At 37.2% G+C, this 27286-nt stretch overlaps 1 protein-coding gene across 4 annotated transcripts in view; it reads right to left on the bottom strand.

Annotated features, from left to right (window-relative positions):
- Positions 1 to 27286, bottom strand: part of THADA (THADA armadillo repeat containing) — a 286751-nt gene that overhangs the window by 203355 nt on the left and 56110 nt on the right. For all 4 annotated transcript variants that reach the window (XR_006784399.1, XM_045827761.1, XM_045827762.1 and 1 more), the window contains exons 23-25: positions 15178 to 15310; positions 11422 to 11535; positions 6802 to 6924 (exon numbers count right to left, since the gene is read on the bottom strand). Coding sequence is in view for 3 of the 4 variants with exons in the window: in XM_045827761.1 (XP_045683717.1) it covers positions 6802 to 6924; positions 11422 to 11535; positions 15178 to 15310 (370 nt within the window). In the remaining variant the exon portion in view is untranslated. The remainder of the gene's footprint in view (positions 1 to 6801; positions 6925 to 11421; positions 11536 to 15177; positions 15311 to 27286) is intronic.

The raw sequence follows: 27286 nt of genomic DNA, 5'->3' as shown, positions 1-27286 counted from the left end.
TCCTTCATCCTTGCTGCTTCAGGTTTGTACCACTCAATAAAACCCTAGCAGCGAGATTGTATCTCTAGCTCTCGAAGGAACAGGCCCAAAAAACCTACAAGATAAGTAAAATTCACCTCAAAGTTGTATAATACCTACAACTTTGCCCTGTAACAGCACCAATTCGGGAGTCAGGCAGATGACAGCTGTGTGCCCTTTGACAAAGTGGTTTCACCTCTCTGAGCCTTGTCTTCCTTATCTGTAAAATGAGTTATATATTAGAATCCACCTCGCAGGGTTGTCCTGAGCATTAACTGAGATCATCAGTGTAAATGATGCCAGGTGCATGGGAAATACTCAATAAGGTAGCCATTATTATGGTTATGTCTTATTTATCTCTCTCTTTCTGGTGCTTAATATATCAGCTGCAACACCACCGGTGTGCCTGATGCCTGATATGTTTACAACAACACATTTCCCCTCTATCTTAAAAATGCTGAATAGGTGGTAAAGACCAAGAGATTTATGTGGTCTCAATACAAAAGACTGAGGAATCTATAAAAACAAATTAAAAATATACATAAATGCTTCCTGGAATGTTCCTTTATTGAAAAATTAAAATTAAGTTTATTTTACTTGTGTTTTTTCCTAACTTATTAGAAAAAAGTAATTGTTAGAAGTACAGATGTAGTCACCATTAAGCATAAGATATATTCCTGAGAAAATGTGTACAAATCAGATTTCTGTAAATCAAACCAATATTTTACACGCATTAAAAAAAATCACTTTAAATGACTTCAACAGAGAATGCAGTGGTAAATTGTTTTGTAAAATAAGACTTCTTCACATTCACTGATTATGTTAATTTACAATTTTGTTAGGTTTTTATGAAGAAGGAAACAATTTATTAAATCAATATATGGATATATTAAATATATGGGTCATTACAGCTATGGTGCTTATTTTCTCTCGTAAAGCAAACAAAATGAGTAGAAACAACAAGATTCCTTTATAATCAGTGTTGAAAAGGAAGATTCTCCCAAAATAAAACTGTAAATGAGTAGTCATAGATATATTCATGCAGTCTTTTGTGGTTGCACATGTGCGTATGGTACTACACACATGTAAAACCCACATAAAAGAGAAAGAAAATGCATCAGAATGCTAATTATGATTATATCTGTATGATAGTTAAAAGGTGACTTTTACTTCTTTATGCTTTCCTTTATTTTCAAAATTTCTGTAGTGCACGTGTTACTGCTTACAAATTTAATCTTTATTTTAGTCCTGTTATACCCACCTCCCCCCAGCAATCACCACACTGCTGTCCATATTCATGAGTCCTTTTTCCTTTTTGTTGAATTCCTCTACCCAAACCACCTCCCCCCCACCAGCTGTCATCCTGCTCTCCATCTATGAGTCTGTCGCCATTTTCCTTCTTAGTTCCGTTTGTTCAACAGATTCCACATATGAGTGAAATCATACAGTATTTGTCTTTCTCTGACTGGACTATTTCACTTAGCATAATATTCTCCAGGTCCACCCATACTGTCGCAAAGGGTAACATTTTCTTTTTTTTGTGGCCAAGTAGTATCCCATTGTGTAAATATCCCATAGTTGTTTCATCCACTCATCTACTGATCGACACTTGGGCTGCTTCCATATCTTGGTGACTGTAACACAGGGGTGGTTATGTTCTTTCAAATTAGTGTTTTGGGTTCCTTCAGATATATTCACAGAAATGGGATCACTGGGTGGAAAGGCAGAACCATTTTTAATTTTTTGAGGTATCTCCATACTGCTTTCCACAGTGGCTGCACCAATCTGCATTCCCACCAACAGTGCAAAAGGGTTCCCCTTTCTCCACATCCTCGTCAGCAATTGTTTGCTGATTTATTGATGATAGCCATTCTGACAGGTATCAGATGATATCTCATTGTGGTTTTAATTTGCATTTCTCTGATGATAGTGATGTTGAGCACCTTTATATGTCTATTGGCCATGTGAATGTCCTCTTCAGAGAAGTGACTATTCATGTCCTTTGCCCATTTTTTAATTGGGTTGTTTGTTTTTTTGGGGTTGAGTTTTAAGTACTGTATAAATTTTGGGTGTTAACCCCTTATTAGATGTATCAGTAAATAAGTTCTCTCGTTCTGTGGGTTGTCTTTTTATTTTGTTGATGATTTCCTTTGGTGTGCAAAAGCTTTTGGTTTGATGTAGTCCTAGTTGTTTATTTTTTCTTTTGTTTCCCTTGCCCGGGGAGATGTATCTGATAAAATATTCCTATAAGCAATGTCTGAGATTTTGCTGCCTATATGTTTTCTTCTAAGATTTTCATAGTTTCGGGTCTAACATTTACGTCTTTGATCCATTTTAAATTTATTCTTGTGTAAGGTGTGAGAAAGTTGTCTAGTTTCATTTTTCTGCTTGTATCTGTCCAAAATTCCCAACATCATGTATTGAATGAATTATCTTTAGCCCACTGTATATGCTTGCTTCCTTGGTCAAATATTAATGGACTATAAAGATGTGGGTTTATTTCTGGGCTCTCTATTCTGTCCATTGATCTATGTGTCTGTTTTTATGCCAGTATGAGGCTATTTTGATTATTATGGCCTTATAGTATAGTTAGATGATAGTAGTTAGCATAGTTTCTCCAACTTTGTTCTTCCTTTTCAGGATCACTGTTAGTATGTGGGGCCTTTTGTGGTTCCATGTTCATTTTTGAAATGTCTGTTCTAGTTCTGTGAAACACGTCTTTGGAATCTTGATAGGAATTGCATTGAATCTATAGATTACTCTGGGTAGCATGGACATTTTAATGATATTAATTCTCCCTACCCATGGATACAGTATGTACTTTCACTTATTTGTATCTTCTATTTCTTTCTTCAGTGTCTTATAATTTTCTGAGTACAGGTCTTTTACATCTTTGTTTAGGTTTATTCCTGGATATATTATTCTTTTTGTAGCAATTGTGAATGGGATTGTTTTCTTGATTTCCCTCTCTGTTAGTTCGTTACTGGCATATAAAAATGCAACTGATTTCTGGATATTAATTTTGTATACTGCTACATTGCTGAATTCATTTACCAGTTCTAGTAGTTTCTTGGTGGAATCTTTGGGGTTCTCTATGTACAATATCATGTCATCCACAAATAATGGCACTTTTACTTCTTCCTTTCCAATTTGGGTGCCTTTTATTTCTTCTTCTTGTCTGACTGCTGTGGCTAGGACTTCCAGTACTGTGTTGAATAAGAGAGGTCAAAGAGGACATCCCAGTCTTGTTCCTGATCTTAAGGGGAGCACTTGTAGGTTCTGCATATTGAATATGATGCCATCAGTGGGTTTGTCATATATGGCCTTTATTATGTTGAGGTATGTTCCATCTAATCTCACTTTGCTGAGTTTTTACCATAAATGGGTGCTGGATTTTATCTAATGCTTTTTCTGCATCTATTGCTGATCATGTAGTTTTTATCTTTCATTTTACTTATGTGGTAAATCACATTTATTGAGTTGCAAATGTTTTACCAACCTTGCATTCCCAGAACAAATCATACTTGATTAGGTGTATGATCTTTTTGATGTATTGCTATATTTGGTTTACTAATATTCTGTTGAGGATTTTAGTGTCTGTTCATCAGGGATATTGGCCTATAATTTTCTTTCTTTGTAGTGTCTTTATCTGGTTTTGGAATTAGGATAATGCTGGCCTCATAGAATGAGTTTGGGATCCGTCTTTCCTCTTGAATTTTATGAAATAGTTTGAGAAGAAGAGGTGTTAGTTCTTCTTGAAATGTTTGGTAAAATTCACCTATAAAGCCTTCTGGCCTAGGGCTTTTGTTTGTTGGGAGATTTTTTTTTAATTACTGTCACAATTTCTCTAGATATAACCTGTTTATTCAGGTTCTCTGATTCTTCCTGATTTAGTTTTAGAAGACTGCATGTTTCCAGGCATGTATCCATTTCATCTAGGTTGTCCAGCTTGTTGGCATATAGCTATTCATAATATTTTCTTACAATCCTTTGTTATTTCTTTGGTGTCAGTTGTTATTTTTTTCTCTCATTTCTGATTTTATTTATTTGGGTCCTTTCTTAATGAGTCTGGTTAAAGGGTTGCCAATCTTGTTTATCTTTTCAAAAAACCAGCTCTCGGATTCACTGATCTTTTGTATCACTTTTTTAGACTCTATTTCACTTATTTCTACTCTGATCTTTATTATTTCCTTCCTTCTACTTACTTTGGGCTTTGTTTGTTGTTCTATTTCAAGTTCTTTTAAGTATGAAGTCAGATTGTTTATTTGACCTTTTTCTTGTTTGTTGAGATAGGCCTGTAATGCTATGAATTTCCCTCTTAGGGTTGCTTTCCCAGTGTTCCAGATTTTGGATTGTTGTCTTCATTTTCATTTGTTTCAAGGTATCTTGTGATTTCTTCCTTTATCTCATTGTTGACTCATTTATTATTTAATAACATGCTGTTTAGCTTCCATGTCTTTGTGTGTTTTTCAGTGTTCTCCTTGTGGTTGATTTCGAGTTTCATAGCATTTGTGGTCAGAGAAGATGTTTGATGTCATTTCAATCTTCTTAAATTTATTGAGACTTGTTTGTGTTCTAACATGTGGTCTATCCTAGAAAACATTCCATGTGAAGTACACATGTGTTACTTTTTAAAAAGTCTCAAAAAAGACTTTTTAAATAAGTGAAACATTCTTTTGATATTTTTAGTTTTGCTAAAAAGTTGGAAAAGTTACCAGGTTTCACTCACTGAAAACTCTTTCACAGAGAACATTTCTTTGTTCATCCAAAACAAATGACTTGAAAAAAAAAACACCAATGTTTCTGGCAATCAGTCTCATGATCTCTATGGTTCCTGATGGTCAAGCCACATTCCTGCTTCTGTGACTCAGCGGACAGTACACAGGTATTGCTCCACTTCCTGTAAATGCACAAGGTAGACACTGTGTCCTCAGTCGCAGTTAGGCAATGCTCCCAGACAGAATTTCAGACGGCTGTCTTACAGGAAGATGCACGACTTTCCAGGCAAGAGGTGGCAGCCTTGAGGATTCCGCTTTATACCAGGTGTCTGTGCCTTTAGCTACACTGCAGTACACTGACTTTCAATTAGAGACTTATCATATAGTTATGAAACGATTTGTGTAGCTAATGGGAAAGTTTGCATTTCTAGAAAATTCTTCGTTCTGCAAATAATGTATTAAGGTCTAGCTTCTTTTCTTCTCTAACCTTGTCAGTCTTTTTTTTTTAAAAGCCACATGTCAAACACCTACAAACCATAGGTTTGTCTCCTTTATTTTAGAAAGCGTAATGATATAGGATAACAATAATATCATGGTGTTTCTCCCAAGAATCATGAAAAAACACGTATAAGTTTATTTTCTTAAATCCAATAGATATACTGGGTATTGCCCACTATCTTTAGAGTTCTGAATCAAAAAGTTTTTAGACAGTGATCATATTGTAAAAACAAAAACAAAGTGACTCAGTATTTAACCTCACCCATTTTAATGCTTTGTTTCTTTACCTTTCAGTGGGGTATATTTATAGGAATCATTCAACACATTGATGGCCGAAGCCCACAGCATCCAAAAGAAAGACATATTAAGATACCAAGAGCCATTTTGCTTTCAGCTCAACATTACTAATCATCAGGGAAATGCAAATCAAAACCAGAATAAGTTACCACTTCACACCCATTAGGATGATTATTATAAAAAAACAAACAAACAGAAAATAATAAGCGTTGGCAAGAATGTAAAAAAAATGGAACTTCTGTGTATTGCCAATGGGAGTATAAAATGGTGCCGCCACTGTGCAATACAGTCAAACATTCCTTAAAAAGTTAAGTGCAGAATTACCATGATACACATAAAAGAATTGAAAGCAGGGACTCCAACAGATATTTGTAAACCAAAGTGCACTGAAGCATTATTCACAATAGCCCCAAAAAACCAATCTAAATGTCCACTAAGAGATGAATGAATAAGCAAAATGTTATGATACATACAATGAAATATCAGGTAGCCTTAAAAGGAAATGAAATTATGATACATGTTACAATACGGCTGAACCTTAAAAACATATGCTAAGTGAAATAATCCAAACACAAAAGGACAAATATTGTATGATTCCATTCATATGAGCTACCTAGAATAGGCGAATTCCTGGAGACAGAACAGAACGCTGGTTACCAGGTGTTAGGGGAAGGGAGAGATGGGAAGTTACTGTTCAACGAGTACAAAGCTTTGGTTGGGGATGATGAGAAAGTTCTCCAAATAGACAGTGGTACTGCCTGCACAACACTGTGAGTGTGAATGCTTCATGCCACTGAACTGCACACTTAAAAATCATTAACATGGTAAATTTTAAAAAAGATAACTGACAGTTTAAATAGAAATAATAACAATAGAGTATGGGTCTACAACATACATAAAAGCAAAATGTTTAATATCACGAAGATTGGCAGGAGAAAAATGGAAGTACCTATTGCTAGGTTTTCCCACTTTAGGTGAAGTGGTACAATGTCACTTGAGGGGTAGACTGTGAGGTTCAAGGTATAGAGTATAAACTCTAAAAAAATCACTAAAGTAAGAAAACAGTTACAGTTAATAAGCCAACAAAGAGCTAGAACACAATCATAAAATACCAAGAGTGAAATGTTGCATGATCCAAGGATTTATCCTTTAAAGAAACTCCTTGCTAACATGCTGTACATTTTTTTTATCTTTCAGTGAAAGGTTAGTTTATTAAAAACTATTCAGAAGGAAAATTAAATCAAAGAAAGTAAATGGCAAAAGCACTTACTGCCCAGACTGGTGATGTAAAGCCCAGAATTGCAGCCTTAGCTCCATCAGCAACATAAGGAAGAATATTTTCTCCCAGACGTGTGTCTCTAAATAAGGCTCTGAGGATATTTAAAGCATGAACCTAGAATAAAAAGTTCAAAATTAGTTGTGGGTTAAAGATGGATGTCAATTCTAAATAAGTACACACCTAAAGCACAGCCTCATAACAAAACAAAAAACATTATCAAATTACAAGAAGAAACAGACAAATGAAACACTGTGTTTTGCCATGTATAACGTGCTCTTGTGTATAATGCACATCCATGTTTTGGGCCCGAGCTTTCAGGACAAAACATTTTTCACTTTAATTATTTAATTCAATTTTTACCTATTTGTATTTAGAAGCAAAACTGATCTCCATATTCCAGTCTACTATTTGGCATAAGGACATTGTCACTGCTTTCTAGAGCTACACTTTTAACACATAAGCATAAATAAAATAATTTAAAATATTTATATACATACAGAATTAGTACTACCCATGTACAATGTGCACCCTTGTTTTTCCCTCAAAAATCTGGGCAAAAAGTGTGCATTATACATGGCAAAATACAGCAGGTGTTAATAAAACATACCTAATAGCTGATAAATCAATTTTTAAAAAGTTAGCAAATTTGTTACAATGTAATAAAAAAGAAGCTTGATCCAACAGATCCGTCGAATCCTGCACCTAACAGAGACAATGCACTCTTTTCATGAAACATTCACTTTTAATTAATTAATTTTTAGAGAGGGGAAGGGAGGGAGGGAAAGAGGGAGAGAGACATCAGTATTTGAGAGAAACATCGACCGGCTGCCTCTAGCACGTGCCCCAACCAGGGACCAGGCCCACAAGCCAGGCATGTGCCCTGACCAGGAATTGAACTGGCAACCTTTTGCTTTGTGAGAGAACACCCAACCAACTATACTCACCTATCAGGGCGAAACATTCATTTTTTTTTAAATGACCTCAAACCTAGCCACAAATAAACTCTCAAATTATACCAAATAATTAATATCTTACAGCTTATGCTCTAATCACAGTGGAAAAGAGTTGGAAATCAATTTTCTTAAAATACTTTCAAAACTGACATTTTAAAACACTGGTCAAAGAAGAAAAATTTTAATATTTAGAACTGGATAAAAATTAAGATGCTACACCATCAACAGTTGTAGGATACATGTTAAGTAAAACTTAAAAAATTTAATGCTTGTATAAAGAAGACTAAAAATGAATGTGCTAAGTGTCTGATTAAGACAAAAGAAATAGAATACTCAACTCAAAATAGAGGAAGAAAATCAAGGAGAGCAGAAAATTTGAAAGCAGCAATGATTCAACTAAGAGCATTAACAAAACCAAAAGCTGATTGTTTCTAATACAAGCAAACCTCTGACAAGATGAACCAAGGAGAAAATGAAATAATATCATTAATACCAAAGAGGATGTGATTATGGATATATCAGAGAATAAAGCAAAAGTAATACTATGAATAGTACTGCCTTAATCAATTGGAAAAATTAAAGCAAAGTGAACAATTTCCTAGAAAAAAAATTTATCAAAATAAATTCAAGGACAAATTGAAAAGCTAGATAGATATTTCCATCATATACAGAAAATCAATGGTTAAAAATACTACCCACAGACCAAAAAGGGGAAAAAACCACAACAAAATAACCACAACAATGAAAAAAAGACATACTCATGTCATTTTATAGAGGAATTCTACCCAATATTCAGAGAATAGATCATCTTAATCACATATAAACTGTCAGAGAAGACTCCCAAATTTATTTTATCAGTCTAGGACGACGACTTTGGGAAAAATGGTAGTAACTTTGAGAGCAGAACATACACACACACCCAATAACCACTCCTAGACATCTGCTCAAAAGAGATGTATGTGTGTCATTCACCATTAGGCAAGCACAAGAATGTTCTTAAAAGTACTATTCTTAGTAATCCCTCCCCCAAAAACCCTACCCAAGTGCTTTCTAATAGAAGAATGGATAAATTTTATAATATTAAATAGTAATAAAAATGAAAAAAATTACAGCATGGGTGGATATTATAAACACAATGTGGGTCAAAAGATACCTTATCAAAAAAGTACATAATGTACAGTTCCATTGACATAAAATTCCAAAAAACAGGTAAAATGAACATTAAAGTTAGGCCAGTGGCTCCCCCCTGGGAACAGGTGGTGACGGGAAAGGAGCAGGAGGGGCCGGCGGAGGCTCGAGCGCTCTGCTTCCCGCGGGCTGCCCAGCGTGTGCACTCCATAAGCTTCACTGAGGTGCACATAGTTTGTTCATGTCTTTGCATGGGTATTTCAAAACTTTTACATAAAAATAAGGAGAGGTATAGCATCAAAAAAAAAAAAAAAAAGAAAACCACATTCCAATCTCACTTATGGATACAGCAAAATATGCAAAAATATTTTTTTAGAAAATATTTTAAGTGAATCTAGCAACATGTAAAAAAATTCGTCATATCAAAATTGGAGGCTCATTCTCTGTATGCCAAAATTATATCATATTAAAGTCAATATAACTCATGACATTTTCAATTCTAGAAGATTTCTCTCAAAAGATGCTTGAAAGCATTCAATAAAATTCAACCTATTTAATGAGATACAAGACAGATTAAAATCCAGCAAGTATCAGGAACAACATAAAGATGCCTGCTATTTCTATACAAAACTGTATTACAATTTCCAGGCAGAATAATGAGATAACAAAAATGTTTTAAAGATTAAGAATTAGAAAGGCAAAACAAATTTAGTATTATTTATTGAGGATATAATTATCTACAAAGAAAATTCAAGCGAATTTACAGACAAGTTATTAGTTGTATTATAGGAGGTCACCATGTCACACCAAGCAGAAAGGCAAGACTGTGTAAGAGGAAACACTGTTCAGAAATTAAAATAAACTTGGAAACAGGGCTCGTAGACATGACAACAGTGTGGTGACTACAGGAGAGAGGGGGGTGTAAGGGGGTTAAATAATAATGGAAAAAATACAATAAAAATCAAAAAAAAATTTGGCTCTTACTAATCTTAAAAAATAATGTTGATTTAAAAAACAAACTATAAAAGAATGTATAGATGATACCATTCATGTAAAAAAAAGGTCATAAAAATGAAAAATGCATAAGAAGGACTTTAATTAGTGATTATAGCCGAGGAAGAAGAAAGGAGAATGGGATGGGGAAGAATCCACAATGTATACAATTGTATCTGCAATGTTTTATTTCTTAAACTTGGAATTGGTTTCATGAATGTTCAGTATTCACTGGACTTTATTTTTTTTTCCTAAAGATTTTATTTATTTATATTTTAGAGGCATGGGAAGGGAGGGTAGAAGAGAGGGAGAGAAACACTGATGTGTGAGAGAGACCTCGACTGGCTGCCTCTTGCTCGCGTCCCAACCAGGGACTAAACCTGCGACCCGGGCATGTGCCCCGACAGGGAGTATGACCAGGGACCCTCTCTTTTGCAGTGTGACAGCCAATCAACTGAGCCACTCCAGTCAGGGCTCACTGGACTCTTTTATATGCTGAAATACTTCACAGATACATAATAAAAGTAATAAAGAAATAAACTATGGTAGGGGAAAAGGAAAGCAAATCATCAACTAACACCTAGAGACTGGTCAGAGACAAATTTAAATATTTTACTAATTTAATAAATATGATCATGAAAATGCCATTAATGATCTTGAAGCAGAGTAGGGCAATAATTATTCAGTACTCTTTAAAACCAAACTCTATTATTTTTAGAAGTTCTTATATAAAAAATAGTACTTTTTAAAAATGATAGTTTAGGAAAATAGAAGTAGTTACATTTTTCACATTTTATTGGAAAATACCTTAAAATGATCATTTCTGAAAGGTGATTAATAAAACCATATGTACTTATTGTACATTTCAGCTTTCAATCTGTCCCCTGACATAGCACAGGCCTCCCACAGGTGAGTAGGAGTGTCCTGCCACGAAGCATTTGCCCAGCAAGCCCAGGAAAGAAGTACCTGACAGGCATTTACTATGGTGGGTGGGCTGGAGTGGAACAGAGCTGTGAGGGGCACTTGACCCAGCTTCATACTCTCAGACACACACATACTCAACCCAACGTTAGCAGTGACTAAAAGGGACTAAGTACTAGCTAAATTACAATCTGGATATACCAAAAGTCAGACACTACATTTTAGGGAAAGATTCAACTGCTCAATTACAAAATGTAGATCAACTTGAAGAAGCCCACACATAATTTTAAAGTGGTAGCACATTCATTTTTAAATTTTGAAATGCAATAGTATTACAAAATATCTACCAAATTGGATGTTTTCACCAGAGTTTAAAAGTACGTAATTCATTTTGGTAAATATATATCAATTAAAGCAACAGTTTCTTTTGTGGACAAGACAGACCAAAATGAAACCAAACCAAACCAAACAAAACCTGAATGCTTTTCAAATGTCTGTACTGTCTTCAAGAGTTCTGTATCTTTAGTGGGTAGTTTTTTGTTTTCTTCTTTTTAAGTACAGCAAAGACTTAAAACCACTGCCTTCCTAGCAGTGTTTGTGTAATGTCTGTTATTACCTGGGGGACTATACTCAGTGAGTCATCGGTACGCACAGCCAAAGAGATTAACTCTTTCATTGTTATTTTCAACAAATCCATTCTGCCTTTCTTGGGTTCAGTTGCCAACAGTGCCTATGGAAAAACAAAGCAAAAATTAACACAGCTCTTATCCTGCTGCTTCCCAGAATCAACCTCAAAACGCAAAATCCCTTTCATAGAAACGTGTGGTATCCTGCAAGTCCATTACGCCATGTGCCCTTGAGCAAGTAGTTTAATCTCGTCATTCCTCAGAGTCTTCACCTGTAAAATTAGGTTAAGGTGGTATCATGGAGTCTTTAAGGTCACTTCTAGTTTGCTTGTTAATTATGTAATTCTAAGAGGTGGAGAATGGCTCTTGTCAAGACAACTCTTCTATGATCGTAATTAGGTGGCAGGTCTCAGGTAAATTAAGCAAGTAAGTTCTAGTAACAAATTTACCCAACAAGAAAATACTCTTTACTTAAAAAACAACAAAAACACCTCAGTGTTAAATTTAAGATCGATCAATTATTTAACTCTTCACAAAAGAGTTTCTATCTGGAGGACTATCAAACTGTAGCACTGGAAACTCTGTGGGACAAAGGAAAATACTACAAACTTGAAAAGGGATCCTGTATTTGAATTTTCAAGAGCTGCTTCTTTACTCTGTGCCTAACATTTTGCCAATGTTCAATGAACATAAAAAAAGGACATCAAACCATTTGAGGCAACAAAAAGGAATGAAGTACTGACACATGCTACAACTTGGAAACATGCTAAGTGAGGCCCTGGCTGGGTAACTGAGATGGTTGGAGAATCATGCCTACATGCCAAGGTTGCGGGTTCGATCCTTGGTCGGGCACATACAAGAATCCACCAAAGAACACATAGCTAATAGGAACAACAAATCAATTGTTTCTCTCTTTCTTCTCTCTCCTTTCTTCTCTCTCTCTAAAAAAATCAATAACTAAAAACTTTTTGAAGAAAACATTATGCTAAGTGAAAGAAGACAGACACACAAGGTCACATATGATTCCATTTACAAGAAATGCCCAGAACAGGCATATCTGAGGAGACAGAAAATAGATTAGTGGTTCTGTAGGGCTGTGAGGAACAGTAGTATTTCTTTAAGTATGCAGCTACTGGCTCCCATGAGTGAAAAGTTTCAAGTGACTCGGTTTCTTTTTTTTTCTGAGCACTTATAATCCATAAAACACTTGAAAGAAAAGATATACATGCAAAATAGGTTTCAGAGAGAAATTTCTCACAGTATATTTATGCTCAGAAAACATATGCACTATTTTTTCATGACCATTCAAAAAAAGCTATTTGTCTACAGGAAAGGAAAGCTCCTGAACTACGCAGGCAGTGTCTTCCCCACAGCTAACACTCAGCAGAGGTTTCCACCAGAACAGGAGTATAATTTTATTGGTAAGTTGTGCTAAGGGAAATGGGGTCTCTCTGAGCAGATCTTTCTAATAATTCAGATTTTATTTAACTAAAATAAAGAAGAAAGCTACACGCAATTACTGAAATGTCTTCTGGGAACCATGGAGTCCCCCTCCAGGAGCTGTGTGTATGCACTATGGCACTCTACCCAAGGAAAGGCTAATAAAGGGCCACGTCCTGGCCACTGTGACCAATACTTAGTGTGATGTGAGGACCAGAGGTGGGGTGAGCCCACAGCACAAACATGCAACGAGACCTTGCCATTGCATTAACATTCGTCCTCAGACAGATGAACGAGGGGAAAATACACTAGGTCAGAATGAATTCCAGATAGGAAAACAAACCACGATGACCCAGAATGGGTCAGATCAGAGAGGGACTGATTTCTGAAAGTCACCAAAATCTATCCAGCAGAACTAATGGTCTCTGAATCAGATCAACAACCTCTGCTGCCCATTGCCATAAAAAAAAAAAATCATAACTTTGGGAGTTTGAAGGAAGAATAAGAAGGAGAAAGGAAAAATGTAGGGGCACTAAAAACCAGAAACTTCATTTTACTTATTTTCATTGTTTTATTATACCACCCCTATTCCTGAATTCTATCTTACTGAGTATTAAACAAAGACCTTTTCAGGTCAGGGTCTGATTTAGTATTATGAGGACTTTGGTTTTATTCTCTGGATTCACAAAGGTGATAGTCTCTTAATTTCAACACTGTGAAAATAAAATATTTTCCTATCTTATAGCAATATCTAGGTGTGCTGATATGGAGCAATCTACAAGGTACTGGGTTGGCCAAAAAGTTGTTTTTCCCCCATAAGATGGCTCTAGTAGTGCTTAGTTTCTCTAATTTCATTGGAAACAATTCTGTTGGACTGTATTGTGACAGCTGTCATATCAGCATGCATTAAAACAGAAAACAAAATAACTGCCCTGGCTGGTGTAGCTCAGTGGATTGAGCACTGCCTGAGAACCAAAGGGTCACCAGTTTGATTCCCAATCAGGGCACATGCCTGGGTTGTGGGCTAGTCCCCAGCTGGGGCATGTGCGAGAGGCAACCAATGTTTCTCTCACACATAGATTTCTCTCCCTCTCTAAAAATAAATAAATAAAATTTTCAAAAAAATATATAAAAAAACATCAAAATTGGTGAATTTTTGTGAGGCTATTTTAATATTGAAGATGGAAGAAAATAGCAACATTTTCAGCACATTATGTTTTATTATTTCAAAATGGGTAAATACACAACTGAAACAAAAAAAAGATTTGTGCAGTGTATGGAGAAGGTGCTGTGACTGATAGAACATGTCAAAAGGGGTCTGCAAAGTTTTGTGCTGGAGATTTCTTGCTGGATGATGCTCAACAGTCGGGTAAACCAGTGGAAGTTGACAGCGATCAAGTCAAGACATTAACTGAGAACAGTCAACATTATACCATACAGGACATAGTCAACATACTCAAAATATCCAAATCAATAAAGTTATTGGTGAAAGTGAAAGTGAAAAGTGAAATGTGATTTATTTTCCAGAAAAAAATTCACACAAACTTTTTTTTAGCCAACCCAATATAATGTTAAATGAAAAAAAGGGGCAAAGCAGTGTGTGTAGTACGCTTTCACCTGCGTTAAAACGGAAAACACGCTCACACACTCACACACACACACCAATCGGAGAGGGGTTTGGAAGTCAGGCTGCCTGGGCTCAAGTCTTAGTTCCACCCTTACTGTCTCTGTGGCCTTTGGCAAGTCACTTAACTTTTCTAAGTTCCAGTTTCTTCACTTATAATATACAGATGATAACAGGACCTATTTTACAGGGCTTGAGGAAGGATTAAATGAGATAATATATGTGAAATCAGTACTTATAAATGTTAGCTGCTGTTAGCATTATTTTATACATGGACATTTTGTGGAAAGATTCAAAAGAAACTGTTAACCCTGGTTGCCTATAGAGTCTTAAGGGTCTTGAAATGGGAGGAAGACTATTTTCTTTCTAATTAAAAAAAAAAAGGCAACATGTGCACTTCTTGGAAGTGAGCATGAATGTGCCACAGAAATGTCTGTCTACTTAATAAACAGGCAGAAATCTATACCACCCTCTGTTTATTCCAAGGTTGACCTCTGAGAGAGTTTGTTCCAAGAACAGATCTGTCACAGGAACATACTGTCCACACATTAAAACCAAGCTACAAATGCTATAGTACTGAAAAGACAGAGCGGCTCTTACGCAATGCTCCCTTCTATGTCCAGGGGGTTAGAATACGCTATTATCAAGACAACTGGCTCTGTGGTCCTGTGGATATAAGTACCTGTATGTAGAAAGGAATTCCAGCACTGCGTCTCGTAGCACAGAGTTTAGATGAAGGATCACTGCATTTAATTTCCTCTAAAACATTCCATAACCACTGTTCTGGAAGCTTTTGTAGACTCACATTAGGGCATCTAAAAGGCATATATAAAGCAAACATTTGGAATTATCAGGAACCAAAGTTAAAAGTACAAACTATTTATACATATTAACACTGTTAGAAAAGAATACATATCCTTACATTTTGGAGGGAAGAAAACTAAAAAATGTCTCACTTTCTACTTTTCACCTACTTTCCTCTTTATTATGTGTCTTAGGATTCAAAGCTATTAAAGATTCTATTCCTACAAAAGCATATAAAGACTGTATCTTGTCTGCAAAATAAGCTTTAATACCTAGGCTCGTACTCATACTCAAAACATTCTGTGGAGATGGTTAAGCAGCCCTCACAGAGGGTCCACACCATGGCCAAACTCCAGAGTGGCAGCAAAGAGAGTGAAACTGTATACCTTATGGTACTTGATGTCCTACATTTATAGAGGTTATATATACTCAAAGAAAACACATTTTAGAGCACATTTTAGTGACCGCTTTTATTTCTCCCAAAATGTGGACTATCACAAATAAGTATTTCAACCAGACCCTACAGAGAATTAATAAAGCATGATATCTAGGAAGAGGCATAAACACTTCGAGGTTACTTGGATATTACCTCAAAGTGAAATCCTGCTGTTATATTAGGTGTTATTCTGGGTGCTTAAGAACATTTAATTTTTTAAAAAACTTTTAAACTTGGGCCCTACCAGATTGTGTGATATTATCCTATAGAAAACTCAGTGGTAGACATAATTATTTTAGGAGGGTCATAATTGGATTTAACTAAAATTAATATATGGCCCTGGCTGGCGTAGCTCAGTGGATTGAGCGCGGGCTGGGAACTAAAGTGTCCCAGGTTCGATTCCCAGCCAGGGTACATTCCTGGGTTGCAGGCCATAACCCCCAGCAACCGCACATTGATGTTTCTCTCTCTCTCTCTCCCCCCTCCCCTTCCCTCCCTAAAAATGGATGAATAAAATCTTTTAAAAAATATAAAATAACATAAAATTAATATATGAAAATAAAAAGATAAAGTCCAAAGGAAAAATATAGCATTCCCCTTTACCCAAGGGGGACACATCCTAAGGCCCTGGGTGGACACCTGAAACCATGATACTACTGAACCCCATGTTCACTGTGTTTTTCCTGTACACACATACCTATGATAAAGTTTAATTCACACATTAGGCACTGTCAGAGGTTAACAACAATAACTAATAATAAAGTAGAACAATTATTAACAATATACTGTAAGAAAAGTTATGTGAATGTGGTCTCTCTCTCTCAAAACACCTTACAGTGTCGTAAACACAGTGTGGGTGTGCTGGGCGGAAGGACCGCTCTCATCCTGGACGGGGTGGAGTGGGAAGACATGAAATTTCATCATGCTGCTCAAGATGGTGCACAATTTGAAACATGAATTGGTTATTTCTGGAATTGCCATTTAATATTTTCACACAGAAGCTGATCACTGGTAACCAAAACCCAGAAAATGAGACTGCAGGTAAGAGAGAACTAAGGTACTTTGTTTTGTAAATTGAGGAAGACGTTCTGCAGAAAAGGAACAGATTTCTATTACGCAGTGAGAATTAGATCTCTTAAAAACAATGTGGGATATTTTTTCCTTTCATCTACTTTAGTGTAAGACAGACAAGTTCAGTTTCTGACTAAACATTCCAAATAGCAACTCAAATTTAGTTTGGGTCTTGCATACCACAAAATACATATATCTAAATGCTACTCTAAAGGAAGCATTTAAAAAAGTTTGACATGGGTCTAAAAAATATTATTTCAGCCATAAATGTTACAATCAAATCTCCCTAGTCCCAGAAGACTCTCTAATTTTAAAGGTTTTGTTTTAGCATGGCTTAAAATTCATCCCCTCACCCTGCTTCTTCCCACTAAACTCCTCCTCAGCCACCCAAACCAGCCATCAACAATCTGAATCACAAAATTAAAAGAAATTCAGAGGCACAACAACCAAATGCAAAGTGTGAACCTTGTTTAGATTTCAACTTAAACAAAACATATGTAAAATGATATTTTCAAATAATAAAGAAAATTTATATATGTACTACATATTAAATGATACCAAGAAATTATTTATAGGATGAGCCAATGACATTGCGGACATGGAAGAAATGTCTGCATTTTTTTACAGTTTTGCATACTGAAATATGTAGGAGTGAAAACAACAAACCAAGAATGTACTTTATTCAGCAAACCACAATGAAAAGGATAAATGAAGCAAATGTGACAAAATTTTTTTAAAGATTTTATTTATTAATTTTCAGAGAGGGAAGGGAGGGAGAAAGAGAGAGAGAGAGAGAGAGAAACATCAATGTGGGACTGCTGGGGGCCGTGACCTGCAACCCAGGCATGTGCTCTGACTGGGAATCGAACCTGCGACACTTTGGTTTGCAGCCCGCGCTCAATCCACTGAGCTACGCCAGCCAGGGCACAAAATTTTGATAACTATTGAATCTGGGTGATAGATAAATGTTGTTCCCTTATATTATTCTGTATATGTGTAAATGTGTTTAAAATTTTTGTTTTATATATGTTTGTATGTTTATATAAACATAAATATATAAATATATAAAATTTGTTTGAAAAATCTCATAATAAAAATAATCCTCCTGCACTTTATTTATAGGGATTGAAGTTACTTCCCATCATTGGATTTACATCTTTTAAAATTTAAAATAAATGCTTGTGTTTCACAGAATAATGTCTCTAGTTCATTACTAACATTGCCAGCTTGGTATAATCCTCACGCAGGTGCCCAATCAAAAACTGAAATCCAGATTCCTCAGAGCAGTACAATGCTAAAGATCCAGTTATAGATCACTGCCTTCTTTTGCTCATTCTTCACTGTCTTTTAAATATATTAGGATTAATTTACTCCACAATGGCTGAGCAAGGAAAAGAGGAAAAAAAGAGAATTAAAGCAGAAGTAATTTTTTTTAATAATCTACTCATTCAAAAAAATGAGGAGACACAGAAGTGAAGTAACTAAAAACTACCTGATCTAAGATTATAGGTGGGTTTTCTTTACATGTATTTTCTTTCCCACCACAGGACCACAGGACCAATGTAGGACTGGCTTACAGATAATGCTGCAGACTAAGGTCAAGTCTCCTAGGGGAATTCACTATGTAAGGGGAAAGAGCAACTGCAGGAGGTGGGGGTTAGTTTCCTGTTTCCATACTCTCCCATCAAGTACACTAAAATAGTAGTACAACAAATACTAGCTCAGTAGTGCTCCTCAACACTGCCAGTGAGCTGGCAAAACCAAACGATCTGCGAAGGCAGGTCTGGGATCAGAGTAAGCCACCTCACCATGAATCACCATTCCTTCCCTGAACTTACAATGGTGCTTGGCTGGTAGCAGATCTTGATCTAACTCATTTTCCATCTTGATCAAATTTTCCAGCTTGAAAGGTTGCCTATGACCTGGTCCCAACCCTCCCACTTGAACCTCACCTTAAAGGTTTTTCCAAATTTCTACAGAGATCTTCTGTTCTAGTAAGATTGTTTATGTTGATGGTCCGTCCCATTTCTCCCCCGCCCTCTCTTTATATTTTCAATTCAGCATTTGCTTATGGTTTCCACACTTATTCCTATCATACAAATTGCTGAAACTTATTCCAAATATTACATTTCACAAGGTCATTTCCTTTCTTGAAGCTTCTAATGTACTTAGAGTAACTACTAGGCACAAAGCGTACAAGGAGGCAGGTCATACAGTCCCATGGAAGGGGCGGAATCTGTGCTGGACCTTGAAGGATTTGTAGGCAGAATGGTGGAAGGTCCTCATTTGTGGGGTTAAGGAAGTAGGACATGAGATGACTGAGGAAATAGCTTAAATAAATGCCCTCGAGGCAATTACCTAATTTAGATTCTGGGTTATTTTAACTATAAACAGTAAACCAGGCTTGTTTATTCCCTGGAGTGTTGCGTACCAAGATGAAATGCGCCTTGTTAAACTGGGGAATTTGAAAACAAAGGCCAGAAGAATGTTCAGCAAGGTCAAGGCTGGCAAAGTGCCCACTGCCAAGGATCCAGGAAGCTCAGGAACTCTGGGAAATGCTCAAGGCACCAACTTCTGCCATCTAGTCCAGAGATCTTCCTATTCTGCTCTGTAATTCCCCTGGATCATGTCGGCTTCTCTGCGGAATACCTAAACCATCTGGCTTCCAATTTGGACTCGGCAGCAGAGCTTATTTCTGATCCCGTTGCTTCCTAGCTCTGTCTCCCCCAGACCCGTCCTGCCCCACCCCCTGCCATATATAAGAATTGGTTCAATAACAGAATTCCTACCCTTTTACTAAAATGAAACATGCTATATTTTAGATAAAACCCACTTATCAGTTTTGTTTAAATTAGCATACTGAAAATATATTTGCCTGTCTCTAAGGAAAGAAAAATACACATTTATTAAATGCTTGTTATATATAGATACAACACTAGGCTTTTCACAACTAATTTTACATCACAAACAAACCAGCGAGAAGGTATTATTTCCCCCAACTGACAGACGAGACACTATCACAGTGCAGGAGGACAGACTGTGGAGCCAAGTTACTTAGTTGAGAACACTTGCTCTGCCACCGAACAGCTGTGTGATCTGGGACAAGTTACAAAACCTCTCCATCTCTCACTTTCCTCTTCCATGAAATGAAAATTGTTGGGAGGATTAAATGAGTTTATTCTTGTAAAGTGTTTTGATAAGTTCTTAATAGTTGTTTTTTCTTAAGATTTTATTTTATTTTTTTAGAGAGGGGAAGCGAGGAAGAAAGAGAGGGACAGAAACATTGACGTGTGAGAGAAGCATCAATCGACTGCCTCTCTCACACCCCTCACTGGGGACCTGGCCTGAAACCCAGGCATACGCCCTGACTGGGAATCAAACCAGGGACCTTTCAGTTCTCAGGCAGGCGTTCAATCCCCTTAGACACACCAGCCAGGGCTTAATAGTTGTTTTCTAAAATTATTATCTGTTATGAGAAAAGCAAGTTTTAAAGAGTTTCAACAACTTCTGAAAAAGATGGAACAGTTGGTTTGTATTTTGATAAGACCAACCCCCCAACACATATTAATGATAACCAAAATATACAAGTAGAACCCCCAAACCAAGTGAGCTCAAAAAAAGGGAAAAAGAGATCATTATCTGGGTAAAACAGAACAGAAACACAAAGCAGCGGCTGTGCTGATACCCAAGATCTGCAGGGTTATAGCTCTAGCAACAGCAGTGATAGCCAGGAGGAAGTCAGTTCTTATGGGGTAACTCACCTTACCCCTAGGAACTGACAAGTTTCAGCAGCCTCCTCTCCCATGGGAGGAGGTTGAAAAAGGGCCACTGCCAGAGCTGCCTGGGCCTTCAGCAGGAAGAAAAGCCAAAGACCCAGGGAGACTCTTAACTAGGCTGACTACTAACTTGGGGACCAGACAGACCTGTGATATCCCTAGTATCACTGTAGATGGGAGACCCAAAACACCACTATCTGATGTAGTTCCTTGATTGAGAGGAATGAGCCATAAACAAAAAGACAAAACAGCTTCTAATCATAGCTAGCAAACCAAAATCCAAAACATGTAAGTTTTATTTACAATCTAAAAAATCAACAACTAGAACACAAACTCACTCCATATGAAAATTATTTAAGATTTTTATTTATTTATTTTTAGAGACAGGGGAAGGAGGAAGAGAAACATCTATGCGCCATTGGTTGCCTTAAACACCCCCAACTGGGGACCCAGCCTGCAACCCAGGCATGTGTCCTGACTTGGAATTGAATTGGCGACCCTTAGTTTCGCAGGCTAGAGCTCAATCCACTAAGCCACACCAGCCAGGGCAAAACTTAATTTTATAGAACAGTCTGATAAAGACCTTAAAATAACTTTAGAATACTCAAGAGACAAATGAAAGAATAACTTCTATTTAAAAAGAGCAAGAAATTATGAAAAACATGCAGTACTCAAGAACAGACACATATTAAAATAAAAATATTGGAAATACTAGGAATGAATATGTACTTTAAAAAAATAACAAATAAGATGAATCTAGAGAATTAATAACTTAGAAGACAATTTTATGGGAAATGCACCTAAAATAGTACACAGAAAGACAAAAACACAAAATACATGTGTAGGTATGTATGTGCGTGTAAGTCTGCCTCCCAGAGACCCACATGAAAAGAAATTCTGAAGGACATACTTCAGGAAAGTTAAGTAAATCCACAGCAGTCTCAAGGTGGTGTCTACTAGACATCTCAAACTTAAAATTCCCCAAACTGAACCTGGTCTTTCTCCAAAAACCTACTCTGCCCACAGTCTTCACAATCCTACTCTATGAACAATACTTAGGTAAAAATTCCTGGAGTCATCCCTTCTCTCAAATACCAAATCTGTCAACTTATCTTGTTGGTTATACCTTCAAATTCTACCCAGATTCAGATCACTTTTTACCATCTCCATCACTCCCTAAGTCATCACCATCTCTCTCTTGTACTACAGTGCTAGTGGAACCTCCTAACTGGTCTTTCTGCGTTTACTCTTCTCAACATAGACGCCAAAGTAATCTTTCCAAAAGGCCAGATCACGAGGCCTCTGTTCACAAACCCTCTGGGTGGCTTCCCATTCTACTCAGAGTGAAAGTCAAAGTCCTAAGTCTTACCCTATCTAGTCCTCAGTGCCTCTGATCTCATCTTCCACAACTCTCTCCCTTACTTACTCTACTCCAGTCACAAATGCTTTACTTGCTGTTTCTTAAATACACTCAGTCTATGCCTCTGCACTTTTGCACCTGAACTTCTCTCTGCCTGGAATGCTCTTCCTCCAGACATACAACTGTTGATTATAGTGCTCATTATACTTATGAATATGTTCAAATCTTTCACCCTCGAGTTTTTAAAATCTAGTTAAAAAAGGCAGAGAGAGAGAGAGCTTAAATAATGTGCCCAAGGTTTTACAGCTAATAAGTGACAGAGGGAGAATTAAAACATGGATTGACAACAAAGTCCTTGCTTGACAAAAAGGCATTACTTGAAGGTGCCTGCCCTAAATGCTCAGTTACACATTGGCTTGATCTGGCTCATGATACAGATATGATCAACCTTCTATTATTTCCATCAGTGGATTTAATCCATTCATTTGGAAAAAAAGATCTGTGAAGTACCTAGTAGTTGCTCGGCACTATGCTATGCCCTAGGAAGGGAGCAGTAGAAAAAATATTCCAAATTATACATAATTCAGAAAGCAAGATTCTGTGGCTTTTGAATGCATTACTAAATAGTGTTTTTAAGAAAAAAACCTTCCTAATCATATTTTATTTAAGTTGTATTTCAGATTGATTTCAATCCCTGATATCTACCATCAGGATGGGGTTAAAGCGGTTTTTGTATGAACTGGGCGCCCTGGACGGAAAGCTAGATGGAGAATTAAAACATCCTAAAGAAACCCACCCAGCAGAAAACCTACTTGTAGCTGACTTGAGGTGAACTGTGTCTCATTCACTTTGGAGGTAGTCCAACTCCCTTGGACAGCTGGGGACATTTATTACTGTTGATAAACTTTTTCCTTACATTAACCACTGGTCTAAAGAAATTATTTCACCTGAAAACAAAAAGCAACTAGTATATTTTAAACATGAAGTACATTTAAAGCCAAGATATGAAGCAAAATTCTCAGAAAATTATCAAGACCCACTTGCCAGGAAACTGGTTATGTGTAACCTCCACTTCATTTCCCAAATAATTAATTACCACGCTGTTATCACTAAAGGCTTTTAGCACAAGAAGAAAATCTTTTCCTTCTCCCATAAACACACTTTCATTTTATCAAGTTTAAGAGCAACTTCCAAAGAAAATCCATTCAAATAAATAAGTTATTTGGTCAAGAAAAATAAATATCAGTAAAAACAAAGCTCTTTAGATACTGAATGATTGTTAATAAACTTTTTACCTTATCATGATCCCTTATTTCTTTCCTTATTTTTCACTTGCTAATTGTTAAAATAATTCTAAGTAACAAACAAAAAATAATGAGTCTAATTTGGGACAAAACCAGAATGTGTCCCTAACCTTGATATAAAGTAAACGATCTGTGTTTACTCAAGCTCAAGATCATCAGTCATCCCCATTGTCATCTCAACGGAAACAGCTATAAACAATAACTTCACAAATACGAAACTCTTAGCCTGGCTATTCAGAATCACACACGTACAGCCCTCAACCACTGCGTATCACACGTCAGAGTAAATGACACACAGGCGGCCAAGGGGGGACAGTGCCGGTCTGATACACAAGACAAATATGCAAAAGTTTTATTCCTTCACACAGATGAGAACAAAGGAAACTGAAGCACATGCACCTAACTACATTTTTAAAAAAATTAAAAGGAGTGAGGATTTCAGGGAAAGTAGACAAAAGGTAATCTGATAATTTTAGAATCACCTCCAAACCGCTACCATATTAATGTTATTATAAGGAGTTCCATTTTCCTTACTCACCCAAGTCCAAAGTTTTTCAAAGCAAAGCTTTAACTGCTATAACATTAGAAAAGAAAAGTCAGACTACTGACTTTCAGCTGGAGTGGGGGGGCAATCTACACCCTTCAACTTGGAGCAGCATACCCTTTAGGTTTAAAAGAGAAAAATTATCCACAATGTAAAAAGAGATGTTTGCTTCACAAGCTACATGGTTTAAATACTCCATGCAAGACTGGTCTAAGGTTCCAAGGACAGGCAGGAAAAGAGGATGGGGGTCAAAACAGCATGGAGAGACAGAGTACACCATCTAAGAACAGAAACTTGATCTCCATTCATTTTATACATCCCTCTAGTTTCTCGATCGTCCTACCCAGCTCTGCTCCCCTCTTCTGTGCAAGTCCGTCACACACACATGTGCACTTTATTTGTTGATAACCTTAAAGCTACTTGCTAGAGCCCATATATATTAATGTTTGTACAATTCCCAAGATACCCTTCATTTTTCTGTCCATTTGGTTGGAGACTCTCAGAAAAAGACAAAAAAAATTCTAGGGAGTTAAAAATCCAAATTCCTCATCCTGGCTCACCTACATATTTGGACAACCTCATTCAACTTCATCTTATACCATTCTGTTCTTTAAATACACCAAGGACTTTGGCAATAGCTGACCCCATTCCTTGGAAAGCTCTTCCCTCAGAAGGCTGATGTTTCTTGTCATTCAAGCCTTGGCTTACTTTAGGGTAAGAGGAAAGTGAGACTTTTCCTAACCACTAAACTTTATCACTCAAAACACAAATTGCTGCCTGACAGTTCCCTATTATTTTCTAGATGGCCTTTAACATACAGACTCCATGGTATCAGGGACACACTATGTCCTACCCACCTCCCTACTCCCTGTACCTAGAACAGGGCCTGGAGCCCAATAGGGAGCTCAACTAGTATCTGCTGAATAAACGGACAACCCATATAACTTACCAACTCCATTAAGTATGCCATTCAAACCAACCAGCCAACCAAACAAACAAACAAACAAAAAACAGGCTGACGAAGAAAGAAGGTACAGTGGCTAGAAAGCAAAGGATAAACCAAAGTGCTTTCCAATGACAAGAAGTGCTATCATTAGAGCCCGCAGGTGACTCAGCTCCTTAGCTTCCTTAAACGGGTATAAACACATTCAGAATCTCTACACACCATGGTAGCTGCACTCGTTAAGAAGATGTTTTCTACTAAAATTCCTGAAGTAGTCTAAATGTTACCCCAAGATTCAAGAACAAACCCAAGTATAGGGTTCAAAGCCCAGGACAGGGCTCAGGTTCCATACAGTGTTACGTAACTGAGGTGTGTATGGTTGTCAACAAGGGGCAGAAACTGTTTGAAATGACTAATGTTTCTAAATGTTAACAAATATAACATGTAATCCAAGGTTATAATCTTTTCCCTTCCTTCTTAAGGATCTTTAGGAGACCTCCTCCAGGCTCATGGCTTCAAGTATTTCCTCTCAAATAAATACCTCAAACCAACTGTCCCTGTCTGCCTAGAACAGGGGGGTTTCCTAGAATGCCGGGTTTCCAGTGTTAAAAAACCGGGGGAATCCCAGGTTATCCTACGTCTAGCACTAATCCCTCTCTCAGCCTCCTGACCTGCATTTCCAACTGCCGGCTATCTCTCTGGGGTGCCTCCTCAACACATCCAAAGTATTATCCTGCTTCCCACGAGGTGCTTCTACTCTTGCTTTGCTTGTTTTTGTTAATGGCATTAATTATTCTTCCCATGACCTGGGACAGACAGTTCAGTAATTAGAACTTTCTCTTGATCTTTCATTCTGCCTTGTCAATTGTCTAATTTATTTTTGAGTCCCCCACATTAAAACCCCAGACTGGAAGTTCCTCTAAGGGCCATGTTTTAGCAATATTTTATCTTCTATAATGCCTATCTATCACAAATTCTTATATAAAAGAGGTGATAATAAACTTTTGTTGAACCGCCAATCTCTGAAGCAATGTGAAGTACCAAAAAAATTTTGGATGCCAGTGCTGGCTCTATCACCAACTAATTATGTGGCTGTGGACAAATCACTTGACTTCTCAGTGCTTAATAATGAAAATAAAAACTGTTAGTAAAATGCTTTGAAATTCAATCAGATACTGTTGCCTGGGTTACTAGTATATATAGAGAAGGCAATGACCTAAATTCTGTAAGCACTCAAAGCTCCTGATGAAAATGTCCCCCAAACACCTCATCACAGCCCCACGCAAGCCTTAGCCTTTGTTCAGATCTTCCTTCACATGACTTTCTTAGGTCTACAGAGTTAAAGTTTCAAATACAGACCTCAAGGTTCACGGCAACTCTGGCCTACCACACCATTCTCTCAATGGCCAAACAGGGTGTTTCTTGCGCTGTACCAGGCACACAGTAGGTGTTGAAGAAATATTTTGTTGAGTTATTAAATAAGGATCAACTAGCACGGATGCCAGTTTCCGCACATTTGCTGTGCCTTTGGTTAGGCAAATAACTGCAAAACCAGGTGCAGAAAAGGAGGGCTGCAACTTTAAGGCTTTGCAGTAGTGAAGTCACTGCGCCTGTGAAAACACAACAGCCTAACTAGAGTTCTGACTAGTCAATGAACCTTCTGTTTACACCCGGCAAGGAAAGATTACTTTATAAGGAAGTGATTTCCAAACTCCAGTTGCTGGTGTTCATGATAATGAAGGAATTCAGAGGCTGACATAGAATCCCACAAGGTTCCCAGGAACAATGCGGGGAAACCTCTAGTTGTTTGTTTTGGTTCCTCATCACACAATCCAGGGGTCAGCGAGGAAAAGGGAAAGGTTCCTGAGTTAAGGCAGCGCTTGGTTCTTTGTGCCAGCTCCTCGCAGGCACAACTGCAGCCCTGGGGCGGTCCAGTCCTGCTCCTGCTGGCCAGGGCCTCACCACTAGAGGAGCAGACATCTTTTTTGTCTGAGGGCTCTTTTGTCTTATTTCACTCCCTTGTCCAATTAACACAAAATGTACAGTGTCTTTAGTCTCTGAGTACGTCATAAAAACTAAGTTTCTTACAAGTGACTCAAGGTTCTTCCTGAACAACTCTCACTAAATGTTATTAATCCATAAAACTACTCCTAAGAGATCAGTTTATCAATTCTAAGGGAAGCTTACTAAAAAATGTAGCCAACTTCCATCAGTCTTTCATATGCCAAATCCCCAGACATCCCCAATCAGAAACTAGACCTCCGCAGCCTTGTATAATGAGCAGAATGCCGAGCTTAAGTAGCTCTAAGAGGATGAACCCTTTATTTTATCAGAGGGCACAGCAGCCCAGAGGGAATAAATGGCTCTCCCAGTGTCAAAAAAGTTGGTAGATGGGGTTCTGGGTGGGGTGTGGGAGGAATCAGATCACTCTGCTTTTCCTGTTCATCACAGTCTACAAATAGTAGAAACTTAAAGGTGGCGGGGGCAGTGCTGACAAAAAAAAGGCAGGGGGTTTTGTTGAGCTTTTCTTCGTCTTGTGCTAAGTGCTATGGT

Source organism: Phyllostomus hastatus, unplaced genomic scaffold, assembly GCF_019186645.2.
Source record: "Phyllostomus hastatus isolate PE091 unplaced genomic scaffold, TTU_PhHast_1.1 phas_scaffold_78, whole genome shotgun sequence".
NCBI classification, from domain to species: Eukaryota; Metazoa; Chordata; class Mammalia; order Chiroptera; family Phyllostomidae; genus Phyllostomus; species Phyllostomus hastatus.
The sequence above is the reverse complement of the archived record's forward strand: the minus strand, read 5'-3'. Positions and strand labels throughout refer to the sequence as shown.